The following is a 23,322-nucleotide window of genomic DNA, read 5'->3' as shown; positions in this document are numbered from 1 at the left end:
CGTTGGTCGTCACACGTTTCAGAGCGACATCATTACACTCCCTCTACTCGCTGCGACGCTGTTGTATCGGAATGATATGCAATTGCGTAGAACAAAGACACCGTAGCCCTCAATATCCACCAAAGCCACCTCCATAGCCATTGTGCGGATACGGCTGCTGCGGCTGTTGCGGCTGCTGGCCAAAGCCCATCCCAGTAAACTGCGGCATCACTCCCCCAGGTTGAAACCCGGTAGGCTGCGGTCGCAGCGCATCGTACTTTCCGCTCGCCTGTGGTGCCGCGTTGGGATCCTTGGCAAACGCACCTGTCTTCATTTGCTGGAAGATGTTGCTCGCGTTGAACTTGTCCTTCTCGTCCTGCGCCGCCTGCTGCTGTTGCACCTGCTGCTGCGATCCAAGTCCGAACCCTGTCTGTTGCGCCATCACTTGCTGCGGAGTCTGGCCGAAGTTGTTGAACCCAGTTTGCTGCGGCTGCATGCCAGGGAATCCTGTCTGTTGCGTGTTGATCTGGCCGCCCGCGAAGGGAGACGAGCCATTCATATAGCCGCCGCCGTTACCAAACCCAGTAGCTTGAGGCTGCATACCCATGCCACCCATCTGACCCGCGCCTCCCATACCGTTTTGGAAGCCTGTCATTTGAGGCTGCATGCCTTGCATGCCTTGCACACCCTGCACAGCCTGCATGCCCCAGCCAGTCTGCTGCGGTTGCATCCCCGTCATTTGCATGCCCATCATGCCTGTCTTGGTGGGAACAAACTGGCCCGTTCCCTGTGTCGGCACCAGTGGCTGCAGCAGTCCCTGGTTGGCAGGCACAGGCGCAAATGGCCCACGTGGCGCGTTGGGATTGTATCCCTGAGACTGTCCCAGGAACATGGAGCCAGGCGAAGGGCTCGCACCGGGACGCGGACTGGCGCTGGCCGACGGTGGCTTCATCGCCGCAAGCTTCTCAAACAGCGCCGAGTTCGGGTCAGCGGCGGGCGCAGGGGACACCACCGGTGCTGGCGAAGCAGCAGCAGCAGCAGCAGCGGGTGCAGGAGGTGGCGTGGGAGCAGGCGCGGGGGAGGCGGCACTGGGCCTGGCAGGTGTCGCAGGCTTGGTGCTCGGAGGTCGTGGCGTCCATGCATCATCGTCGAATCCATTGGCGAGCGAAGAACCCGTGCGCTTGGGGGCAGCCGGACTCACGGTGCCGGCACGAGCAGGAGGGGTCGCGGTGCGAGCAAGCGATTCAGTGGCAGCCGCCAACGAGGCAGCGTCCACGTTGCTACCGCCCGTGCTCTTCGGCGTAGGTCGACCCCGACGTGTGTTGTTCTTGAGCGTGCCGTCAGGGCCCGAAAACAGCTGGGGTGGAGCTGGGCTGACCGAGTCGCCTCGTCGTGCCGAGCTTTCCTGCTCTTGAAGCTTGCGGGCAAGCTCCTCGTCTGCCTTGATCTGGTCTTCCAGGTTTGCTGCTGTGTTGGCATTGGCACGACCGGACTGGCGGGACGACGACGACGTAGAGTGCGTTTTGTCACGACGATACTTTTTATCGATAAACTTGGTGACTCGGATGATGTCGCCCTCGCGCAAACCGATACTGCGCAGGGTGCCGGCGTCGAGGTCGGCGAGCACCGTCTCGTCGATCTTGTCGCGTTCGAAAGAGCTGGCGTAGCGTGTGCAGTCGTCGACATCGACGCCGGCTGCGAGGAAGAATTCGAACCAATCGACGTTGCGCTTGGGGCCCGTTCGTGCCTGCTCGCGTCGGCGCTGTTCCCGCTCCTTCTCCTTGCGGCGTTCTCGCTCTCGTTCGCGCTCCTCCCTGGTCATGCCAGAGGCCGACGAAGGCTGAGATCGGCTGGACTGACGTTCACGTTCACGCTCGCGCTCGCGTCTTCGTGCTGTCGAAGCGGCGATCTCCTCGTCGGTCGGGTTGAGTTTCTTGCCTGTAATGTCTTCGAGGAACTGGATATCACCGTTCGACATCTTTTCGACGGCCACCTCGATCACAACGCCGTTCATCTTGTGTAGACGGATCTTGCCCTGGTTGAATCCCAAAAACTCGGCCTCGACCTTGAAAGTTCCGGTGCGATCGGTCCACATGCGCGTGTTGTTGGGCGAGGGCTTGGAGCGGCCGCCACCATCTTTGGGACGCTCGGGTGCACTGCGGCCCTGCGGGATCGAGACGTTCTTGGCGGCGCGGCTGACCTCGGTAGTGCTGGGACGTTGGGTGAGCTTGGGCGGGGCAGGCGCAGGCTGTGCTTTGAGCGCTTCACGTCGCGTCCTCTCCGTCTCCTCCCTCCCCCTGCGCTCCTCGGCCTCCCTCCGTCGACGTGCCGCTGACTCGGCAGCTTCACGCTGACGCTCCGCTTCGGCAACGGCAGCAGCTTCTTCCTCTTCTTGTCGGCGTCGCTCCTCTTCTTCCTGTTCTGCGGCGAGAGCAGCAGCGGATGATGAGCTGGTACCTCCAGTAGCCGCAGCGTCGGAGGCTTCAACGTAGCTGGCGGGCACGACACCCTCTTGGCCGGCATCGTTCCTGACCTTCCACCAGTCGTCGTTCTCCTTTTCGAGGATGATGAGGTGTTCGTTTTCGGTGACTGTGAGCTCGTCGTCGCCTTGGGCCTCAAAATCGTACATGGCGATGGCGTGCTCGACCGCTTCTTCCGGTTCTGGTGCAACAGCGGTGGCCTGTTGTGATTGGAACGACACGGTCTTGCGTACCGGCAGAGGTAGAGTAGCGCTTGCGTTGCGAGTAGGCGGTGGCAGTGCCGCAGCTGGTGCGGGTGGCGCAGGCGGGGGAGGAGGGGGCAGAGGAATGGAGCCCGACGAGACAGCAGGGGCAGGGGCACTTGCTGACGAAGGAGGTGCAGCAGCGGATGCGGACTGTGCGTTGGCCATGCTCTCTTCGATCTTCTTGACGATGTCGTTGGCAGCGTCCTTGGAGCCGGTGTGGAAGTCGAGGGTGGACTCGGACAGAACGGCTTCGGGCGAAAGATTGAGGTGAAGTGTCTTTCCCTTTTCGAGCGAATGGCTGACAATGTGAAGGACGCTGATCTTCTTGACGGGGGTCTTGTCGCTTTCGGAGGCAAAGAAGAGCGAGGCGTTGCCGATGCCGAGGGTGCCCTTCTTCTTCTTCTTCTTGCTGTCGAGGGCTGAAACTGGCCACATCTTGATCTCATCGCCCCTTCCGAGGTTTGCGGTCTGTGGAAGCTGGATTTGGGGAATGGCCGCGCCTGAGCCGGTGTCGTCGTCTTCATCGTCTTCTTCCTCAGCTGCGTACTCATCCTCGACGACGGGTGCAGCACCGGTGTCTACTGCCTCTGCTTCGTCGACGTAATTGGCTGGTACATAGCCGAGCCTTCCCTCACCGCCGCTGAGCGGGTCTTGGCCCTGCTTCTTAACGAGCAGCCAGACGCCGTCGGATTCGTAAACGCGAAGAAGCTCGTCTTCCACCATGGACAGTTCATCCTCGGTCTGCGCCTCATAGTCGTAGAGAGCGCGGCTCAAGCGGAGGGGTTCGGCCTCTTCGACGTAGTTGGCCGGCACGAGGCCGACGGTGCCCTCGTCAGAGTCGTCTTGGATGGGCGTGCCATCCTCAGCGAGACGACGCAGCTTGGCCTTCCACCACTCGGGGTCGTCTGACTCGAGGATGTAGAGGTAGTCATCCTCGGTGAGGTTGAGCTCGTCCTCGGCCTGGGCCACGTAATCGTAGAGCGCCTTGCCTAGCGCTACGTACGCCATGGTGTGCTTAACATGTGCTCTCCTCGGCTAGACGGAGGAAAGCGATGGTTCTAAAGGGAAATGTGAGGGTGATGATGGCTGAGCGCAGCCTCGCCGAATCGAGTGGGAGCGTTTGCGCTGCCTAGCTGGGCTGAAAACCACCAATGTCTTCCTAGCGGAACGAGGTGGATGGACGGAAAGGATTGGGATGCTGAGAGAATAGAGGCTGGGGAGCGAAAGCGCTTTCTGCAAAATGGGCCTCTGCTTGAGAATGGCTCTCGGCTGTGGATTAGGGGAAAGAAGGACAGAGATTGCGGTTTCGATTGTCAGTTGATTGTGGAGAGAGAACAGCAGCCAGGCACAGCGTTGAGAGATAGACTTCAAGACTGACACGGCAGCAGAGCAGCAGAGCCGTAGTCACACGCTCACCTGTGGAGGGAAATCAGTGACAAATGACCGTGCGTCAAATTCGAGGAAATCAATCCCATACACACACACACGAGAGAGAGAGACAAAGAAAGGGAGAGGGTGTGTGTGCTCGCGGAGCTGTCTTCCGATCTCGCAAGCAAGATTGTACCCACGCGCTGTCGGCCAACACGCACGATGACACCCGAGTCGACCCTTTGCCGTCTCGCTTCCTCGCCTCGTGTCAGCTGTGGCCCTAACCCTTGCCTTTCGAAGGCTTTCTCCCTCGCCTCATTCCGTTCAGACCGAGCTAGGTCTGTGCTGTTGGCTACTGAATGTCGTCGGTGGCAGTAGTTCTGGCTGTGTGCTTTGGGAAACAGCAGTAGCTGAAAACCTTTGCTTGACAGTCCTCACGGCCGAAAGTCGATTTGCTAAAAAGCTTAGTCTGTTAGAGTGAAAGTTACGGAACGAAGCGGAAATTTGTCTGAAAAACGAGTCTTCTTGCTTGAAGACCCGATTTTGAGGCGAAAGATTTCAGCCTCTTCATAGCAAACCCGTCGAACTAAATCGAATCGGGCTTCTGCGACGAAATTTGGCCCTTCGGGTCCGTTCTGAGCATTTCAGGCCGAGAGAAGGTTCAAATCGCTCATCACCAGCCAGAATCCACGAACAACGCCAACACACGCTCACCATATCGTCGCTTCATCATCTCGTCCACACCATCATCTTCTTGAACCTACTTTTCCTCCGTCGAGAAAACCCTTTGATCACAGTGTGTATCTCATTCGTCAATTCCGGCACACATCAGTTGTCACGAACATCCCGAGCTTCTTTCGGCACTATCGACAACCGCAGCGACAAAGGTGTACTGACTATCGACCTTTCTCTCAACTCACCTTCCAGATGCCTGTCGGATCCATTCCAGCTATCACCGGAAAGTTGCGCAAGCGACTCATTCTCGACCTCACTGTCGCCCTCGGTGGCGGCACTGCCCTTGGTTACGGCTACTGGTACGTACAGCACACAGCAACTTCTCACGAATAGAAGTGCAAACTGCGGTCTTTCGCGATAAAGGAACGCTCGCAATCTGACCTTTTCTTGCGCCTGCAACCTGCTACTTCCATTGCTGCTATCACTGCTACAGGTACGGCGTTCACCTTCCCTCGGTTTCGCGCCGAGACGCCTTTTACGCCAAGCTCCAGGCTGAGCGATCCGAGTAATTCTCTTCTCTCTCTTCGCAACTTGGTCAATACCAACAATTTGGCTCTATAGCGATACGTCTGCTACCGGATCTATTGAAGCACAGCATGTGATTGTCCTGTCATCTGTTTGGCCTTTGCAATCCGCATGAAGCCGTTTGTGATACTCAACCACCGCCTTGGCGTTCATCTCTCGATTTTCGCTCGCTTGGCGGTTGACGCATCCGCTGTATTGGCAGAAATTGACCGAGTCATCAATTCTGGCAGAACAATATGGCGAGGCCTGCTACGCTGGAAGAAAATCAGGGTATCTGTACATGGATTGGTGTGAAGTATACAAATGGCAATGGAGGTGGAATAGCAGACAAGGAATACAGGAAAACGAGACATTCCGGCTGTTCCGAGCACTTTGCACGGCGCTGACTCGCGCAGCGACGGCCGCACCAGATGCCTGTGAGGTATCGTAAGGAGTCGTGCATATTCTGCAGCGTCTCGAAAGGTCAACGTCTTATGAATGCTCGGCAGCGAGTTCGGCGGTGAGAGCAGCTATCCGAGCGCTCTTCTCGGCCTTTCTCTCTGCCTTTCTACGCTTTCTTTCCGCTGTGTCCTCGCTCGCGTCCCCCTTTTGAGCCTTACCGTTCCCGAGTGCCTGATCTGCCGTCCTTGTCTTGGCCTTTTTCTTTGTCGCCTGTTCCGCCCGTGCCTTCTCCATTGTCGCTCGCATCTCTGCTTCCTCTGCCTCGGATGGGTTGATGGTGACCACATCCGCACCCATGTCTGCCTGCTTTCCTTTGGCCAGTCCGGCCGCGTTGAAAGTCTTGCCGCAGACAGGACACGGTTTGTGGTCCGGCTTGTGCTTGTCACTCGTTTCGGAAGCAGCGACAGTCGTGCGCAGACCAATGGCGCTCATCGCGCACCCGCAGTTGGCGATGTACACGAAACGTTGCTTTCCGTCCATCTGTTTGGATGAGAGCGGGCACATGAAAGGGAACACTGAGTGTTGGTTGCTAGAGGCCGTGGGTGAGGGTGGGCGATAGAGTGTGTTGGGCGTGAGGTTGAGTTCGGTAATGTCGCGCAAGCCTCGGATGTGGGGGATGGGGTCTGCGATCTTGGAGGAGGACGGATCATTCTGGCTGCGAACAAGCAGATGCTGCACGATTGAGTCTTTATTGTACAGTCGACCCAGCGGGTCCGAGGCGACAGGCGGTTCGAGTGGTCGGCGAGAGAGTGCGCAGACGGTCCACAGAGACTGGCGAAGCAGCTCGGGATCGACCTTTTCCAAAGTGGCTTTAGTTCGGACCAGCTCGTCTCGTTTGGCTATGGAGCCTCCATCGTTGCCCTGCAGCGAAGAGATGAATGGGAACGCGCCCGATGTGGTTAGTATCAACGTGCTCTATCGTACAGTGTCGTGTGGCACTTTGCACTTACCATTGCGACCTCGCGCTTTTCGACGTCGTAGTGTGCTGTAGATCCGCAGTGACGGTGATTTGCGCAGCGCTTACAGGAGTAATGGTTCGCAGAAAGCGATCAGAGCGTCGACTGGCATTGGAGGTTAGGTTCAACAATGTGGATAGAGAAAGCGTTCAGGGTTCTAGTCGAAGCAATGGAGAGCTTCCAAAAAAAAGCGACACGTGACCCGACGCCTTGCCAATTTAGCAGAGAGTGGAGAAATGCATCTTCTTGCCCATCTCGCGCCTCATCCTTGCTTGTCTGCAAACCTCTGCACCTTCACCACCACTCAGCAGCTCGTCATTTGCAATACTTGGCGGTGCTCTCAGTCGCTATCCTTGTTCGGCGCTCTCTGACTAGGACGTCTCGCGCCGCGCCCTTCGGCTCATCCGCTTGTCCCGCTGGACCAGCTCGTGAGACCGGTCGCGTCACATTGGTTTCCGTCATTCTTTTTCGGGACCGACTCGACGACATCGGACGTTCCTTGTCTGCAGCAACGCTCCAGTAGCGATCAAGCAGAATCACGACAAGCTGCTACCAAGGTGCCTGACATTGGCAGATCGCCGGTCACAATTCCATCTGCAGCATCATCGTTCGTCCATGGTAGCAAAGTAACAAGGTGGCCTTGACTCTGAATTCCTCCTCGGCGACCTTTCTGTGTCGCTTCCGCTCGGTCGGCCTCTAGAGCACCGTCGTTCGCTCCAGTACTCCATCCTCTGTCCTAGAATCCGCCCAGCATGTTTTTCCTCAAAAACCTCACACACAAGACCGAGCTGCATCCGTCCTACTTTGGACCGTCCATGGTCGAGTTTCTCAACCAAAAGCTCCGCGATGATGTCGAAGGGACGTGCACCGGCAAGCACGGCTACATCATCAAAGTCATCGGCATGGTTGATGTGGGTCAAGGCCGCGTGATCCCCGGTTCCGGGTTGGCCGAGTTCAACAGCACCTACCAAGCAGTTGTGCTCAAACCGTTCAAGGGCGAAGTGATGGACGCCAAGATCACGAATGTCAACAAAATGGGCTTCTTCGCCGAGGTTGGTCCGCTCAACATCTTCGTCTCGTCGCACTTGATACCGATCGAGTACAAGTTCCAACCGGAAAGCAACCCGCCAGAGTTCGTCAGCGCCTCGGATCGCTTGGTCAAGGGCAGGAAGGTCAGGATCAAGATTGTGGGTACCAGAGTGGACGCAAACGAGATCTTCGCTATTGGCACTATGAAGGAGGACTATCTCGGTCCTTTCGACTGATGTGTTGTGGACACTCACAGCGCTTCGTTCGAAACAACAAAATATGTAGATCAGGCTCGTACCTGTTGTTCAACATGATTCATTCGTACATCAGCCTTTTGTCAGAGTGCGATGGCACATAAACCAGCGAATTGCTGCAGAAGACATGTTGCAATCATTGTTCTGATTCCATTGCAATCAGGAGCGGGTATCTGTGCCAATCAGCTCGACAAACACCCATCGGCCAGTCCGAGGGGGTGCCTGCTTTTCGTCTGGTGTGGTCTTGGCTCGTGCCGTTGAAGGCTGGGATTCGCCGAGACAGAACGAGATCCAACCAGTCTCCCCAGTAGCAGGGGTGAAGGTGTGTTCAGTCTGGTTCTTGCCAATGTTGCGTTTCGACCGCTTCTTTGTCTTTCGCTTGGGCGCGCGCTGCCCGTCCATGTCCAGCGACGAGTCGCTGTCCGCCTCGTCTTCATCATTGTCGTCAGAAGAGGAAGCGTCGGTCAGCGAGACCTCCTCGTCAGCAGCCTGTGCTGCCAATTCCGCTGAGAGGTTCGTCTTGTTGCCAGGAAGCTCTTTGGCTCCGTACAGAGAGCTGAACGGCACTTTGGCTCGCCAGGTCAGTGGCGCATGAGGAAAGCCGGAGCAGGACAGAGTTGCCCATTGCACTGTCTCGGTCGCGCGACTGGAGGTCGACGATTGAGAGACAAGTCGATGAACTTCTCTGGAGATCTGAGAAACGAAGAGAGGACTGAGAAGCAACGGTTTTCCTTGCGGCCCTGACCAGCGGAGCTTGACGATTCTGCCCGGCTGCGAGGGAGACGGCGGGCTGTAGACGCACGTCGTCTCGGACCTGGTGAATGTGTGAATTGGCGTTGCACCGAGGGAGGCTAGTCCTGCCCATTCGATCGCTTCTTGTAGGCCGCCCTGAAAAGCTGCCCATGTTGCTATGGCAGAGTGTTCAGGCTGCTGCTCGAGCTCGATGAAGTGTCGTTGACTTTCCTGCCAAGTGCTGTTCAAAGGATGTCGTGCAGGATCGTGGAGTGCTGGAACCCACACCGAATCTGCGATGACTGGATCGCAAGCTGGCAACGAAAGACATTTGACATCCTCGGGACGCACAAGATGTTCTGGAAAGCGAACCTCGTCGATCGAGCCGGATGATGACGATGAAGAGTTTGAAGCTGCGATCGCATCGGCTGTGGCTCTACTCGGTGACCAGACGAAGAGCATATCCCACGTCGCGTGATCACTCGTTACAGGAGCGGCGGGCTCGCTGGAGGGTGCCATCTTCGAGGATGCGTGCGACTGCGATAGCGTATGTTCCATGGCCAGAGCTTGAGCTCGAGAGCGGTCCCATTGGCGCAGTCTCTCCAGTGCCTGCTGGTACCCTTTCTTGCCCGGTACAAACGAAGGCGATAGCAGGGGCAGCTCAACGATGAAGCGCGAGTCTGGCCCGCTTGTGCGATCGGCAGCTCGGCCGGAGGCCAGACGTGAAAAGTGGCTCGCCCTTCCAGTGAGACCTAGTGTCTGATATGTATCTTTGCAGAGCGAAAGCACCAGTGTCCCTTGACCATCGATGCAGGCCGAATCTTCAAGGTGTGGAGACAAGCCCGGTGCGCCAGAGACATTGCTGAGCGCTATCAAGGATCCAGTTTTGAGGTATGCGGTGACAAAGATTGGATCCAGGAGTAGGCTGAGAGGGATGCGTGCTTGATATGACTTGTGGGATGAAGCGAGCTGCTCGACGTTGGCGATGAGAGAGCGTACGAGAGGCGGAAGCTCAGTGCTGCTGTCAGGTGAATCGGGGTTCGCTGCCGTGACTAGCGGCAGGATGAGTTCGAGCGAGCGATTGAAGGGATGTGCGTCGACGAGTTGATCCAGGCGCTGGCTTCGAGATGGTCCTGCAGACGAATGTGCGTTTGATTGTGATGTTTCTTCATTGCCGCTCGATGGTGAAGTGCCGGACTCGGAGGGTAAGAGGTTGACGATCCATCTTGCAGGCCCTAGCTTGCGTGCCTTGTCGGAGCGAGCCGAGCTGCGCTTGCGCTTGTGCGTGCTCTTTGGAGCCAGCATATTTTGACAAAGCCCTACAGCGAACGGATCGACACAGGTAACGTGATGATCAGCGATCAGCAATCACCGCGGGTCCTCCGATGATCAGTGTTGCGAAAGATCAGACGGAAAGGTTAGAAGCATGATCACAGGTCTGCGTGCATCCTCAAAAATAAAAAATAAAAAGGTTTCCGTGGAGGATAACCGAGACTTCCCTGTCCAGCGCTTGATCATTCGGCTTCGCGCCAACTTACGCGACGCGGGCCTATAACTCTAGACCAACACTTTGCTTGCGCTCCTGTCAAACCCCTCATCAACATCGAAAGAGTGGGACACATGAGGCTTCTCCCCTCCATCCACACTCACTGGAACACACCTACCCTCATCTCAGTGTATATGGATTAGGTGGAGTTCTAGGCTTGGGGGCTTCAGCTGCAATTGCGCAACGCAACTCGGCTCAGCACTTCATTCTCGCGCAGAGGAAGGGCATCAACTTAAACGCAAGCGGACCCCTTTGAGGACGCTTCCTGCGCTCACGACTGGACTCGATATAACCCGCCTCGCTTCCGCTAGACTCGCTCTTTCTTCGCTTGTTCCAGACCTTGCTCTCCACCGCTCTTCGGCAACCGTTGCCTTTCGTTCATCAGCCTCTCTACCTTCGCACACTCAACGGATTCACATCAAGCATCCACTCTCACACACCACAGCGGCACCGCCGCAGCAGGCTTTGCCACCATGGGTTGCGCCATCTGCTTGGACGACTTCAGCCAGGCAGACGGCGAAGCCAAGCGGGCGACAGCTCTCACCTGCGGCCACATCTTCCATCACGACTGTCTGCAGACGTGGTTCTACGGTGCCACAAATGCCGACAAGCACCGGCCCTGCCATCACCAGCGATGTCCACTTTGCGCAGGGGCAACAGACCCTACGAAGATGGTCAGACTGTTTCCCTCCGATGGCGATGATCTCGACAAGTACCTCTCCGGCCAACAGCGATGGGAATGGGATAGGCTCCAGGGAGAAGATGCAAACGATCACAGAAACCTGAGACAGCTCCTAGCCGATCTCATGGACTTCAACACGGCTGTCCAGTCGTACGTCATGGCTGCCCATGGAGTCAAATGCGAGATCATGATCAAGTCCGGCGTCAAGGTCCGCAAGCTTTTTGTCGATCTCGCCAAGGATATGCAGCCAGATCTCAAGGACGCGCTCATGAGGTCGATCGACTCGCTCGATAACGCAGCTGCTTGCTTCAGCACCATGTTCAACGACCTCTCTCGCAGGTGTAGGAACAACAGAAAGCTGCAGGCCGATCTCCTCAAGGAGAAAGAATCCGTCAGGAAATTGACGGACGAGGCCAACATCATGACCAATATCGCTGCGGCCAAGATGCGGGAGGTCGAGGAAAAATCCAAGGAGGTGGGCCAGCGCATGGATCTCGCCGTAGCTACGGAGCAACGCATCACGGACATGTTTATGCGAACGCAAGCTGCGAAGGACGACCTCAATGCGAGGGAGCAGAATCTTTCAAGTCAGCGCCGCAAGATGGAGCTCGAAACCAATCTCAAGCTCTCCAATATGAAGAACAACATGGAAACCGCTTTGATGGACATGGCGCAAAAGATGAACCAGGCTCTGATCAAAAGTGCTGAAGCAGAGAAGGAGAGACAGGCAGCGCACAACAAGAGCTGCCAACTTGCCGAGCAGCTGCAACAGATGCAGCAACGCTTCAAAGGACGAAAGTTAGGGGCAGGCCCCGCCCCACTCAGTGCAGTCGTCGGTGACGTGGAGGCAATGCAACGCAGGATCAAGGCGCTCGAGGCGCGCAACAAGTCGATGGAAGAACAGCTCAGGATGGCCAACATCGCCACGCCGGAACATCGTCTCGCCCGGCACTCACCCCGTCGCAACGACGCGTCTTCCATCGACCTTACACGCTCAAGCAGCCCAATCGGCCACGATCTCGACTCGTTCCCTGCAACCCCACTGGACGGTGTCGACGCAGCTTCCCAAGCCTCGGCTTCGACCGTGGCGGCAACCGCAGGTTCGTCGCCCTCGGTGCAACGCAAGGGTAACAAAAGGGCTCGTGCCAGCCTCTCTGTGGAGCCCGAGCGACTCGACGACGAGATGGACGAGGCGCTGTTTCCGATGCCTGGATTCGGAGCTTTACAGATGACCGATCAGCGCGTCAACAGGCCAGTTCTAGAGCATCGATTGGCTCAAGGATCCGGGCCAGCGAAGGCAGTTGAGCCGGGCCCTTCTTTGTTATTCCTCAAAGCTGCCGCTGCCGCTCTAGATGGCGGCGCGTCCACAATTGACGCCAGCCAAGGAAAGAACATCGCTCGCAAAAGGGGCGATCACAATCAGAACGCCAAGACACGCAAGAGGGTCTCCACCCCAGCAGCCCCCGGTGGCAGCACGAGCGGCGTGAGTGGTACGAGTAACTCTGGAACCTCGAGTAGCCCAAACAACAATGTCAATTACGAGTGGCTCAAAAAGCCCAATGGAATCGCTTTGGGCCCGAAACGCCGTTCCAAGGCATCGTAAGTCCATAGCACCCCACATATCGTGCTCTTTTTCCTCCTTTCTTGATCCTGCCTCACCGGAGAATACCCATCTACACAAGCATCATTTTCTTCTTTGATCCTCTCTCTGCTTGCCATGTCCTCCTGGTGATCGTGAGCGTGGTGATCGGCTTTGTTCGTAGAGTTATTTTTCCTGGCTGCGGTGCCAGGTACTGACACGCTGAGGTTTCCGCTTTCCAGTTTACTGAATGATGACGCGAGGGAGCCAGTCCGCACCGAGTCAGTAAGCAAGCACAGAAGAAGAGCCAGACAAAGGCCGCGGCAGACTCGCCCACAGCGGCAACATCGCCGAGCTGATCAACTCGAATGATGCGGGATCCGTCGGCTGCCAGCGTTTCGACTCAAGAGCAATTGTCATCGGCCAATGGCGGCGGTAGTTCGTCGCACGCGGAGCCTTCAGCGGCCGGAGACGGCGGCGCGCTGCCGACCAAGTTACCATGAGACACGCACAAGTTGGCAATATCTCAGTCGTGCGGTGCAATGCTCAAACTCGCAGGAATGACAAGCAGAAGAGCGAACCGTCAATTGAGTCTCTGACATTACTGCTGGCGAAGCGAAGAGAAGATTGAATCACAACGGCCGCATCTCGATCCTCTCGGCTCTTGCCTCGTGTTCTGAGTCAAACACCACACTTCTCGCACCACCCTTCCCCGCCATTGCTTCTGCTGATTCCTCATCCCCTGCGCCTCCAACCAAGCTGTACCCCACGCCTCTGCCCATCTCCCTCTTGATCGCCAATTGTTCGCTCCACACCACCATCACGCCAGCATGGATCAGCATGGTCAGCCACCACTTGAGACCGGTGGGGATCGCGCCCGAGTAGTAGCTGCAGATGACGAGGTTGACGAGGTGGAATGTGAGGGCGTGGTCGAGCATGTGTGTTGGGCGTCGGACAAGGTAGACGAGCAGGAAGATGTCGAGGGGAATAGTGAGCAGCCAGGTTGCGATCACGGTCAAGGAGCGGGCAGTGTCGCGCGTGTGGTCCCATTCCCAATGTTCCAAGGCTTCTTCTACATTCTGCGCTGCTTGTTCGATCGAGGGAGAGGTGGAGAGCGTGGTGCCGTTGCGGTGGTGTTTGAAACGGAGGATGTGTTCGTGGTCGAGGACTTTGTCTTGTGGGGAGTCTGTGCCGCCGCCGGTGCCGGAGATAGGCATGTCGAGCCAAACGTTGTCGAGATTCCAATTGACGAGTACGGCAGGATCGATGTTGACTTCCCCTGCTCCCGCTGCGTCCGACTCGAGGCCGTCCTCGGTCCACGCAGCTTCGCCGAGGTGTTTGGGTGCGGACCAGTCGTACGTCGGTCGTCCGGCAATCTGTCTCCAGTCAAAGATCATTCCGACCTGTGTGGGACCGCCCTCGAACATGAGCGATGACGTTTCGGCGAAGATCGCGAGGAAGGGCGGGAGGAGCGTGGCGAGGATGAGATAGTGGATGGTTTGAAACGACGCGATCTGAGACAGGATCCGCACGGCATCCCAGCCCTGCAGGGGCATCGAGAATGCTTCCTTCATCCCGAGCCAGCTATGCGAGGAAGGGTACCAGGAACAAGGAGTTGGCGATGTGATATAGCCGTCCACCGAGTTCCTGGACTAGCGCTGTCGAAGCAAGCGTCAAAGACAGTGCGGTTGAACTCGTTCCCCTTGTGCGACCAATTGGATCCTGCACTTTGATCTTCGACACTGAACGCTATGGTTAGACCATCAATCCCGACGGACCTCGTGGCCAGTGTTCGAACCTCGACCTTTCAACGCGGATAAAGGTATACGTGAGTGGTAGGAGCGAAAGAAGCAAGAAAAAGTGCTGATGTCGCCGTGTTTGTTAAAGACCTCCTCCACACATGCAACTTGGCACCGCGTGATTCCCGAAAAAAAAAAGCAAAAGCTGAAAGCTCCACGCTCCAACAACACCCTGACAACCACCAAACTGGTGCTCATTGCAGACACACATCACACTCGCATCTGCAAGCAAGGTCAGAAGTCACGGAAAAAAGCTTGTTATACAGATAATACAAAAGAGAAGGTCAAAGCGAGATGATGGAAAAGGGAAGAGAAGATAGCGACACCAAACAAAGCAAAGGCTATTCTGTGTCAGTCGGTGGTGGTGCCGATGGTGCAAAAGGAGCCGTAGGCGCCGGAGGAGCTGACGCGCTGGACTGGTTCCCTTCCATCGCACGGCCGAGTCGACCGACTTCGGACTCTGGTGTTGTTGTTGTTGCTGCTGCTGCTGCTGCTGCCGACACCGCGGTAACAGTAGAACTTCGTCTCTGCTCGTAAGCAGGAAGGTGATCGGCGACGCCGTGATCACGTCCGGTCACCTCCTCCACTGCTGCACGATGCTCCTCCTCATCAGCTTCAGCAAGCAGCGGAGGCGCAGACGGCCCGTGCACAGCATCGCCATCCAGCCTCTCGTACTGCGGCACATCCATACCGTCGGGTCGCGATGCCACCAGCTGGGCAAGGTGCTGTTCCTGCTCGGCTTCCTTCTGTTTCTCGCTCTTTCGCAGCGACTTGGGCCCAGAAGGCGCGTCAGACGTCGCTTTGCGTCCGAGCGGCGGCGAGACTCGCCCAGAAGGAGGTGATGTGGCGGGGTTGGTTCCAGGCGGCCCGGAAGAGCGGTAGGGTTGATCAAAGGGAGAAAAGGCAGTCTCGACGGCTGTGGGTGGTGCAGGCAGCACGCTCCCGCTTTGGATCTGCTTGCCCTTGCCCTTGCTCGCTCCCTTCTCATCTGCAAACGCCGTTTCTAATGTCGATCCCGAAGCAATCTCAGCCGCTGGCGCAACTTCGAAACCGTCACCGTCCACTTCGAGATCAGGCGCTGACGGGCCTGCAGACACAGCACCGGGCGCACCAGCAATATTAGACGACCCACCAGCCGCCGATCCCTCTCCAGCACCGTACGCGGGAGCCGAGAGCTCTCTATCAACGGCGGGCGCCGACGGCATGCTTGCGGCTGCAGACAAAGCACCGAGCACTGCCTTGTCATCTGTTGCAATATGTGCCGCTACAGGGCCCGTCGGTGACTCGTATGCATCGCTGGATCTTGCAGGCGCTCGGGATAGAGCGGCAGTGATCACTTCGTGCGACACGGTTGGGTCGCGCTCTTCGGGAGGGGGAACGCCATGCTTGGCATCGCCGCGTGCAATGGCTTCAGCAACAACCGCGCCATCGTATGTCGACTGGGAGTGGCCGCCGGAGCCAGAGGGGATGTAGGCAGGAGGCATGTGTCGCATGTCGTTGTGCTGCGTCTCGGCTGCATCAGCCGCATGGAAGTCGCTGTCGTCGAGCAGGACTCGTCTGGGTGACCGTACACTGGCATCCGAGTCCGAAGCACGATTGCGTTGCGCATCAGTGTTCGACGAGGATCTGACTTCAGATGATGATTCTTGTGGCCTGCCTGTATCGTCTGGATGTGGCGGTGGTGGAGAGCGTGGGCGATTGACATCGTCGCCAGTACTGCCAGAACTGGCACCAGTTGATTCACGATGAGTGCGCGGTACTTCAGCGCCTTCACTGTCGTAGGTGATCTCAACCGACTCTTGCGGGGTCCGAGGATCGCCGAGGGCGGCGCGACGGGCAGAACGGCCGGATCGGATGGAGGCGGTGTCACTGACGGCACGCATTGTGTCGTTGCTGTCACGAAGGCTGCCTCTGGTCCAGCGCGATACGAGATGGCGCTTGCGTTTGACGGCGCTCGACGACGCCGACGACGGATCGGACGAGTCCGGGTTGCTGCCATCCTTTTCGGACCGCTTCCTACCGAGGCGGAGGCGTCGCTTAAATTTGCCACCACCTCCGGGGCTATCCGATCCCTTCTCGACAGGTTCAGAGAAGCGGCCCATGGTCATTCGCTCTTCGATGCGTTGGAGTGCCTCTTCATCGTCAAGATCAGCGAGCTCATCGTCAAACTTTCTCTCGCGCAAAAAGACTGCGGCTCCAATGAAGAGAACGATGAAGATGGCGAGGAAAATGGAGGTGATGATGATGGCTTTCTGCTGGAACCATACGCTGCGCTCGGGTCTGCTCCAGGATGATGCAATGGTGGAGGGGTATGACGATGGCAACGAGTAGCGGTGCGCACTTTGGGTGGCGCGTTTGATCGCCTCCGATAAGACGGGCGAAGGATCCGCGTTGAGCTCGAGGTCCTGGGTCATGGTGGACACGTCGAGATCGCCAGAGGCGGTGGAGTCGTCATCGTACCGACGAGCGTGCTGCCAATGTAATGCCGGTGGATCGTGCAAATGATGGGGGAGATCATCATCAACATCGTCTATGGATGCAGCTGCGTGATTGTTCCGCGATGGTAACGTGGCCTGCCGTGATGATGATGGTGGTGGCTGTGCTGGAGTGTATTGTACGTGTGAGTCGAGCGTCGAATCTGCCGATTGCGCCTCGGAGGAGTAATAATGACTGCCAAGAAGCTGCTGGCCTGCCCTTTGATTGGCGGCAAAGCTGGATGGGTAGGTGGAAGCAGGATAGGAGGGGCCGTCGTCGCTTGAGATCGGTGTTGCGCCTACAAGTGCAATCATGGCAGGCGACGATACGAGTATAGAAGAGACAAGGATGGCTGCTTGGGCAGCAAAGGCAGAGAGAAGCGCAGGTCGGCGACGACGGCGTCTGCGCAGAGCGTCGTTACAGGAGCGTGGTGAGCTGCCAAATGGGCATTGCGAGGTCGCCATTGAACGATCCTTGTGCTGAGACAGGACACATATGAAGTTATTTGGACGGCGTGATGTGCCCACGTCCGCTCCAGGTCGGGGAGTGTTCCGACGCATGGTAAGGAAGAGGCGTGGTCACAAGAGCCGCAAGATGTGGCGAGGGTGGTACCGAGACTAGGCCAATGACACAAAGGCAGGAGTAGTCATGGGTGGCTAAGGGAACGCAGCAAATACAAGCAAATGAGGGCAGGCGGCGAGTCGATGAGGCGGAGTTCCGAGTAGGACGGGCGACCGGCGATTGTCAAGCGCTGGTGGCCGGTGAGCAGGTCCAAGATGAGTGAACGAGGCGGTAGGCTGAGATGAAAAGCAGCGAGGTTGGTGGGGCTTGCTGCGGAGATGCAGCTGCGCTCAAGATAAATGCAACGGCAATTAAAAGGTCGAGCTTTGTCGAAATCGAGAGCTGCTGCGAGGGAGGGGTGCGTCGGGAACGATGGCTGGGTGAAGAGCTCGACGAACGAGGCTGCGCCTAGATACAGATTCCAACGCGGTTGTAGAAGGGCCAATGATGCTTGTCGAAGCGGGAATGCAGAAAGTGGTTGAGAGGAAATGAAGAAAGCGACTTGAGAGAGAAAAGAGATCGAAAGTGCAGGCCAGAGTGATGTGTGAGGTGCCGAGGAGATGCGTGTTGCTGTGCGTCAAGAACAACAAAAGGGTATCGCAAAGGGGGTTGATGCCGTGATGCGTTCGACCGGCTACGAAGCAGGTTGGTGGTCGTGATGATGATGAGATGAGTGTTGAGAATAGAGGTAAAGGGAAAAGCACAAAGACTCGATTTGTACAAGGCGAGAAGAGACAGAGAGACAGAGAGCCACGAGGAAGTGTGCGGTCTACGATATAATGGGCAGGAGAGGGACGCAGGCAGAGAGCAGGGCGAGAGAGACGGCGGTGCGAGAGAGCGTCGCAGAACCGCGTTGCACAGCGCGGAACGACTTTGGCCGAAATCGAGATGCAGCGGAGCGGCAGGGCAAACTCAAAAGAAAAGCGGCGGCAGCAGGCAGAAGCGTCGCTATATACAGCCAACGCACCGAAATGCCGCCACAACGACGACACTGACTGCAGCACAGGAGCAGAGCACGGCACAGCAGCTTGCCACTGCGCCTAGACGAATTTTTAGCAGCAATTGGAAAGACTGGTCTAGAGCCTCGTCGTGCGTGCTCGGGACTCATCATCAAAAGATACTGGCGCCGCGGTCCATTGGTGCCGCTCAAACCCCAGAGTGCTTGTTAGGGCGCTTGCCATGAAAACTGAAATTCACGCAAAATTCATTTCCTTTTGAAATCAATAGGAGAGCGAGCCCTTCCTTGGCTTCTGCTGTGCTTCAGCTGTGCAGTGCGGGGGAAGCTGCCAGAAAAGCACCTGATTCGAAAGATTGTTCGGAAAGGAAGCGTTGCTTTGGCAGACACTTGGTCTCGAGGATTCGAAGTTCATGCCTCTTGGGATCGGTCGGATGCTATGCGGTCAACTCTTGATTTCGCAGGAGAAAGCTTTACACCGAGGGGTGAAGGGAGTGTATTCGAATGCAACAAGCCATAAGAGAGGGAGCCTCGCAGGTGCTCGTTTTTTTAGTCGATATGCGAGCCGCGGAAAAGCGGTCGGAGCTCTCGTTGAAACTTGCTGCTTACCTTGCTTGGGCTTTCTCGCCGAACAGCTTGCAATAACAGTGGGCAGAGCGCCGTAACAGTAGCTGCTGTCAGAAGACTTCCCCCTCTGTTATCTGCAAAGCTCGATTCTCCTCCCGCCGGCTCGTCGCAACTAAATTCCGCCTGAGCTCTGTCGCAATGCTCACCTCTCGCCTGCCAATTTGGTTGGCTGCTCCTGCTCTCGCTTCTGACCTCAGTTGCTTCCTCCAAAAGACAGTCCGGGAAAATGCTTCCGACGTACTGTTAAAATATCAATTGTACTTGAGCAGCTGCACTGGTCTTCTTCACAGATGCAAATCCACCAGCTCTACCCACCGCGACTCCTCTTTGGTTGCTGTCTCATGCACTAGCATCATCCTGACGACGACTGAACGAACCCAACGTCTCTTTGCAATGACATGAGCTCTATCGTCGACTCCATCTCGCCATCTGCGGCCATAGAACGGTGAAAGCACTGCATGCCGTCAGACCTGCGAAGTTAAAGCACGGTGTCGCCCATGTCAGTACAGCGGTGGAGGACCACGCGGGAATCCTAGGTTCTGCAATTCTTTTTTCCCACAGTACAGGCAGGCGCGCTTCCCCGGTTCCCCTCTTTCTCTCCGCCCCTGCCGTCTGCTCGTGTAAGAATTATTTTTGGCGAGGGCTGCTGCACGCACAGATCGCTCAAGTGGTGTCTGTCTCGTTTGGACCCTGACCGCGCCTCCAACGCTTTGATCCCTCTCTCTCTTTCTCTTCCTCTTTCTCTCATAGACTTCTTCGTTGACTGGCACGCGCCTTCGTTGTGATCTCCTTTCACCGACACATGCTACTTAGCTAGCCGTGTCCGTCGCTTCGTCCTGACCGCTTCTTCGGCATCTCCGCTTCTTGGACCCTTTCAGCTCCGGTCGAGACGCTATAATGAAGGTCGCCATCATCGGAGCAGGCCCGAGCGCCCTTGTCACGGCGAAGACGTTGCTCGAAGCTGCGGGAGCCGATGCAGAGTTCACACCTGCCATCACCATCTTTGAGACCGAGGCAGATATTGGCGGAACCTTCCGATATCGCTCCTACTCGAACGCGACACTCGTCTCGTCCAAGCAACTCACCTCTTTCTCCGACTTTCGTCTTCCGCTCGAACACAAGGACCATCTCACCCTTGACGAATACGTTCAGTATCTCGACGACTATGCTACGCACTTCAAGCTCAGGCAAAGGTGTGACTTCCGTTTCAGGACCAGTGTGATCAAATCGGTCAAGGTTGAAGGTGGCCACCTCTTGCGCTTCCGCTCGTTGGAACCGCAGAACAAGGATGCTCCCGATCGCTCCGAGCTCTTCACCCACCTGTGTGTCTGTTCAGGTCTCCATGTAACACCAGCGCTGCCTCAGATCCCGGGGCTGCCTCCAACTATCGATGGCGACCAGGTGGTCACAGATCCGATGGGCTCAGCCGAGACCGTAGCTTCCCGCATCCCCGAACCCGTCCAACACGCCGCCAATGCCTCTGAAATCGTCACCCTCCACTCGTCCCAGTTCAAGGATCGCTGTCTCTACCGCGGCAAGCGTGTCATGGTGCTAGGCACCGGCGAGACCGGCATGGACATGGCCTATGAGGCGGTCAAGGCGGGTGCCAAGGAGGTCATCCTCTGCACAAGATCCGGATTCCTCCTCTTTCCAGCTGTTCTCGCCGACTTCGTCGTCTTTGGCAACGTATTCGACGGCAACCTGCCCATCGACGGACTCATTACGAACCTCTTCGAAACCGCTTATGTCCACCCTTGGGTCGCTGCTGCGCATGTGCGCTGGTTTGTTTCCGACTTTGTCATCAAGCGTTTGCTTTGGGTTCTCACCGGTACACAAGCAGGCTGCAATCAGTGGGTTGGCGAACTAGATCCGCATCGTCTGGGTCGAGCTTACACCTTCCTCAACAAGAGCAGCAAAGCCATGCCCTACATCAACCGGGGCTGGAAGAGCCGCCCCCGCTTTCTGGAACGCATCACCAGCTACCTCGATCCACCCTCGGTCAAACCGGAAGAGGTGTCGATCGATCTGGCTCCCTTCCCAGCACGCGTACACGAGGATGGAAAGGTCGAGTTCGTTCGCAACGGTCGCAAGGAGGACCTCCGCATGCGCAATCGCACCGTCAAGCCGGATGTGGTCGTCTACGCTACGGGCTATACGCAGCAATTCGACTTCTTGTCGAAAGAATATCCCGTCCCTGCCACCGTTCGTTGCAGAGACGTCTTCGACCCAGAGGATCCCACTGTAGCTTTCATAGGCTTTGTGCGTCCTGGTGTTGGCGCCATCCCCCCCATCGCCGAGATGCAGGCACAAATGTGGACGCTCGTCCTCCGCAACCGCATTCCCGCACCACTCTCGACGCCGTACTACTATCTCTTGGTCAAGGAGAACGCCAGGATCAAGTACGGCGTCGATTACTCTTCCTACGTATCCACACTGGCCCGCGACATGGGCACTGCTCCACCTCTGGGTCAGCTGCTTTGGACGTATGGTCTGAAAGTGACGTTGATTTACTGTTTTGGCGCCGCCTTCCCCACCTTCTACCGCCTGCTCGGTCCGTACCGACACCCAGATGCCAAGCGCATCGTCGAGACTGAGATCTACGACACCATCCGTCGCCGAGGCGTGGTAGGAAACCTCATGATGGGTCTGATCCCCATGATTTTCTACGCCTGGGTTAACCTCGCCGCTTTGATTCTCGAAAAAGTTTGGAACGTCGTCTCTGCACTCACCCGACCTTTTTCAACTACTCTCAAGCGGTCTTCGAAGGCAGGTCAGCAACAGCACGAGCAGGTTTGGCCCAAAGCACGTCGCTTCCAAAGCGATTTTGAGCCGCTCTCGACGTCGCCGGTCATTGCAACCATCAAGGACCCTAGCAACAACAAAGCAGCCGGTCAGACAAAGCCGAGGGGCAAAATGCTGCGTTTCTTTGCCCTGTTCACCGCGCTGCTAGCCGTGACGGCCCCTGGAGTCGAGGGCAACACCGAGATTCACACCTTTGGCCCGCTGCTTTGTCGTGCCGATGAATACGGCCACTTGGCAGCTAAGGCTGCGGATCAGCTCTCGTCTAATTGGTGAGTGCCAGACGATTCCACTTGTTCAGCCGCGTCCTTTCTCGGCCACTGTAACATATTCACCATCAGCGCTATCGCAATACATCGGATCATCCTTTACTCTATCGCAGCCGTGCTGATAGCGCCTCGTAAAGTGAGAGCAAGGACGTTGTAGACTGACACGACCAACTCTCCATCACTCTCTCTGACACTTCTGCAGGCCGGTGCTACGTCCAACAACCTCACCCTCGATCTTTAGCGTGGTACCCGACGCTCTGTACGACTCCGCAAACCAGCTAAACGACTCGAAAACAGGTGCCTGGCTCGTCCTCGACTTGTCCGACGGCGGATTGTTTACGCTACCTGTTCCACGCCAGGCCAGCCTCTACTCTGAGCTTAACCCGCGTGATCGGTGGGTTCGACAACGGATCGACAGCCTGGCGTGGTTTCTCACGAAAAGGTTTACCATACGGGCGTCGGTCTCGGCGCATCTGGCGTTGGACGTACGCATGCAGCTGTTGGGTCCGGAGGAGGTGTTGCAGCGCGGAGGGGTTGAGTGGAAGGCCGAGCTGGTGGAAACGAAGCAGATCGTGGATGAGAGGAATACGGCGAGCATGACGCAGACGAGGGCGAGTCTGCCAAACCATGTGGTGGTTTCGTCAGTCGTGCCGCGTGAGACGGGCGCACCGTCCAATCCAGGAAAAACGGAGGACACGGTGGTTTTCTCGCAACCGCAAGACTCGGTGGAGCCGGCGGAGATTCTGGCCAGCGACACGATCAATGTCAACCCCGATGGTGGAAGCGCTCCGCACTTTCCATGCCCTAAGCTCTTCCTTCATCTGGTGGTCGAGGAGACGGGGGTACCCATCCCACCTGCAACAGACCTCTCGCAGTCCTCGTCAGCGTTTGCACCATGGTTCCAGCTAGCTGAAACGGTGTTTGGTTTACTCGCTTCGGTAGACGAGGGGTATGAGAGAGACGTAGCCACGGCGCCAATCCATCTCACGCTCGAACGGCTGTACGTAGGAGGCGTACCAGCGACCGCGCTGAGCATGGCATTGCCGATGCTGGTGATGCTGTTGCTGGGGTGGTTCGGTGTTCGACCGTTGTTGGATGACCTGCTCCCGACACAGGGCAAGGGTGGCAAGGACGAATAGCCACGCGAGCTCCTCGTTCGAGACTCAAGAGGAAGGTCTCCATGGCGGCACACGGTACAAACCATCGATGTCGGTCAACAATTCAGATTATCTGGATTCCGGGGTATGCATGTATTGAAATCGAACGAGAACTGGAGAACGTGGTAT

At 56.9% G+C, this 23,322-nt stretch overlaps 8 protein-coding genes across 8 annotated transcripts; 3 read left to right on the top strand and 5 right to left on the bottom strand.

Moving 5' to 3' along the window:
- Positions 1-109: 109 nt before the first annotated feature.
- EX895_003078 (uncharacterized protein) lies at positions 110-3,712 on the bottom strand (the record flags this gene model as incomplete). Its single annotated transcript, XM_029883676.1, has 1 exon — positions 110-3,712. The coding sequence occupies one exon, from the start codon at positions 3,710-3,712 to the stop codon at positions 110-112; it is 3,603 nt and encodes a 1,200-aa protein (XP_029739967.1).
- Positions 3,713-5,803: 2,091 nt separating this feature from the next.
- On the bottom strand, positions 5,804-6,726 carry EX895_003077 (uncharacterized protein; the record flags this gene model as incomplete). The annotated part of the gene is made up of 2 exons (XM_029883675.1): positions 5,804-6,634; positions 6,724-6,726. 2 exons carry the CDS (start codon positions 6,724-6,726, stop codon positions 5,804-5,806), a joined length of 834 nt encoding a protein of 277 aa, XP_029739966.1.
- A 755-nt stretch (positions 6,727-7,481) lies between these two features.
- Positions 7,482-7,994, top strand: EX895_003076 (uncharacterized protein; the record flags this gene model as incomplete). The annotated part of the gene is made up of 1 exon (XM_029883674.1): positions 7,482-7,994. One exon carries the CDS (start codon positions 7,482-7,484, stop codon positions 7,992-7,994), a length of 513 nt encoding a protein of 170 aa, XP_029739965.1.
- A 177-nt stretch (positions 7,995-8,171) lies between these two features.
- Positions 8,172-10,049, bottom strand: EX895_003075 (uncharacterized protein; the record flags this gene model as incomplete). Its single annotated transcript, XM_029883673.1, has 1 exon — positions 8,172-10,049. The coding sequence occupies one exon, from the start codon at positions 10,047-10,049 to the stop codon at positions 8,172-8,174; it is 1,878 nt and encodes a 625-aa protein (XP_029739964.1).
- Positions 10,050-10,763: 714 nt separating this feature from the next.
- On the top strand, positions 10,764-12,575 carry EX895_003074 (uncharacterized protein; the record flags this gene model as incomplete). Its single annotated transcript, XM_029883672.1, has 1 exon — positions 10,764-12,575. The coding sequence occupies one exon, from the start codon at positions 10,764-10,766 to the stop codon at positions 12,573-12,575; it is 1,812 nt and encodes a 603-aa protein (XP_029739963.1).
- Positions 12,576-13,183: 608 nt separating this feature from the next.
- Positions 13,184-14,125, bottom strand: EX895_003073 (uncharacterized protein; the record flags this gene model as incomplete). The annotated part of the gene is made up of 1 exon (XM_029883671.1): positions 13,184-14,125. One exon carries the CDS (start codon positions 14,123-14,125, stop codon positions 13,184-13,186), a length of 942 nt encoding a protein of 313 aa, XP_029739962.1.
- A 566-nt stretch (positions 14,126-14,691) lies between these two features.
- On the bottom strand, positions 14,692-17,289 carry EX895_003072 (uncharacterized protein; the record flags this gene model as incomplete). The annotated part of the gene is made up of 1 exon (XM_029883670.1): positions 14,692-17,289. One exon carries the CDS (start codon positions 17,287-17,289, stop codon positions 14,692-14,694), a length of 2,598 nt encoding a protein of 865 aa, XP_029739961.1.
- A 2,576-nt stretch (positions 17,290-19,865) lies between these two features.
- EX895_003071 (uncharacterized protein) lies at positions 19,866-23,175 on the top strand (the record flags this gene model as incomplete). The annotated part of the gene is made up of 2 exons (XM_029883669.1): positions 19,866-22,039; positions 22,239-23,175. 2 exons carry the CDS (start codon positions 19,866-19,868, stop codon positions 23,173-23,175), a joined length of 3,111 nt encoding a protein of 1,036 aa, XP_029739960.1.
- Positions 23,176-23,322: the final 147 nt, after the last annotated feature.

The sequence above is a fragment of the Sporisorium graminicola genome, chromosome SGRAM_19, assembly GCF_005498985.1.
Source record: "Sporisorium graminicola strain CBS 10092 chromosome SGRAM_19, whole genome shotgun sequence".
NCBI lineage: Eukaryota > Fungi > Basidiomycota > Ustilaginomycetes > Ustilaginales > Ustilaginaceae > Sporisorium > Sporisorium graminicola.
This window is presented reverse-complemented; position numbering and strand designations above follow the sequence as displayed.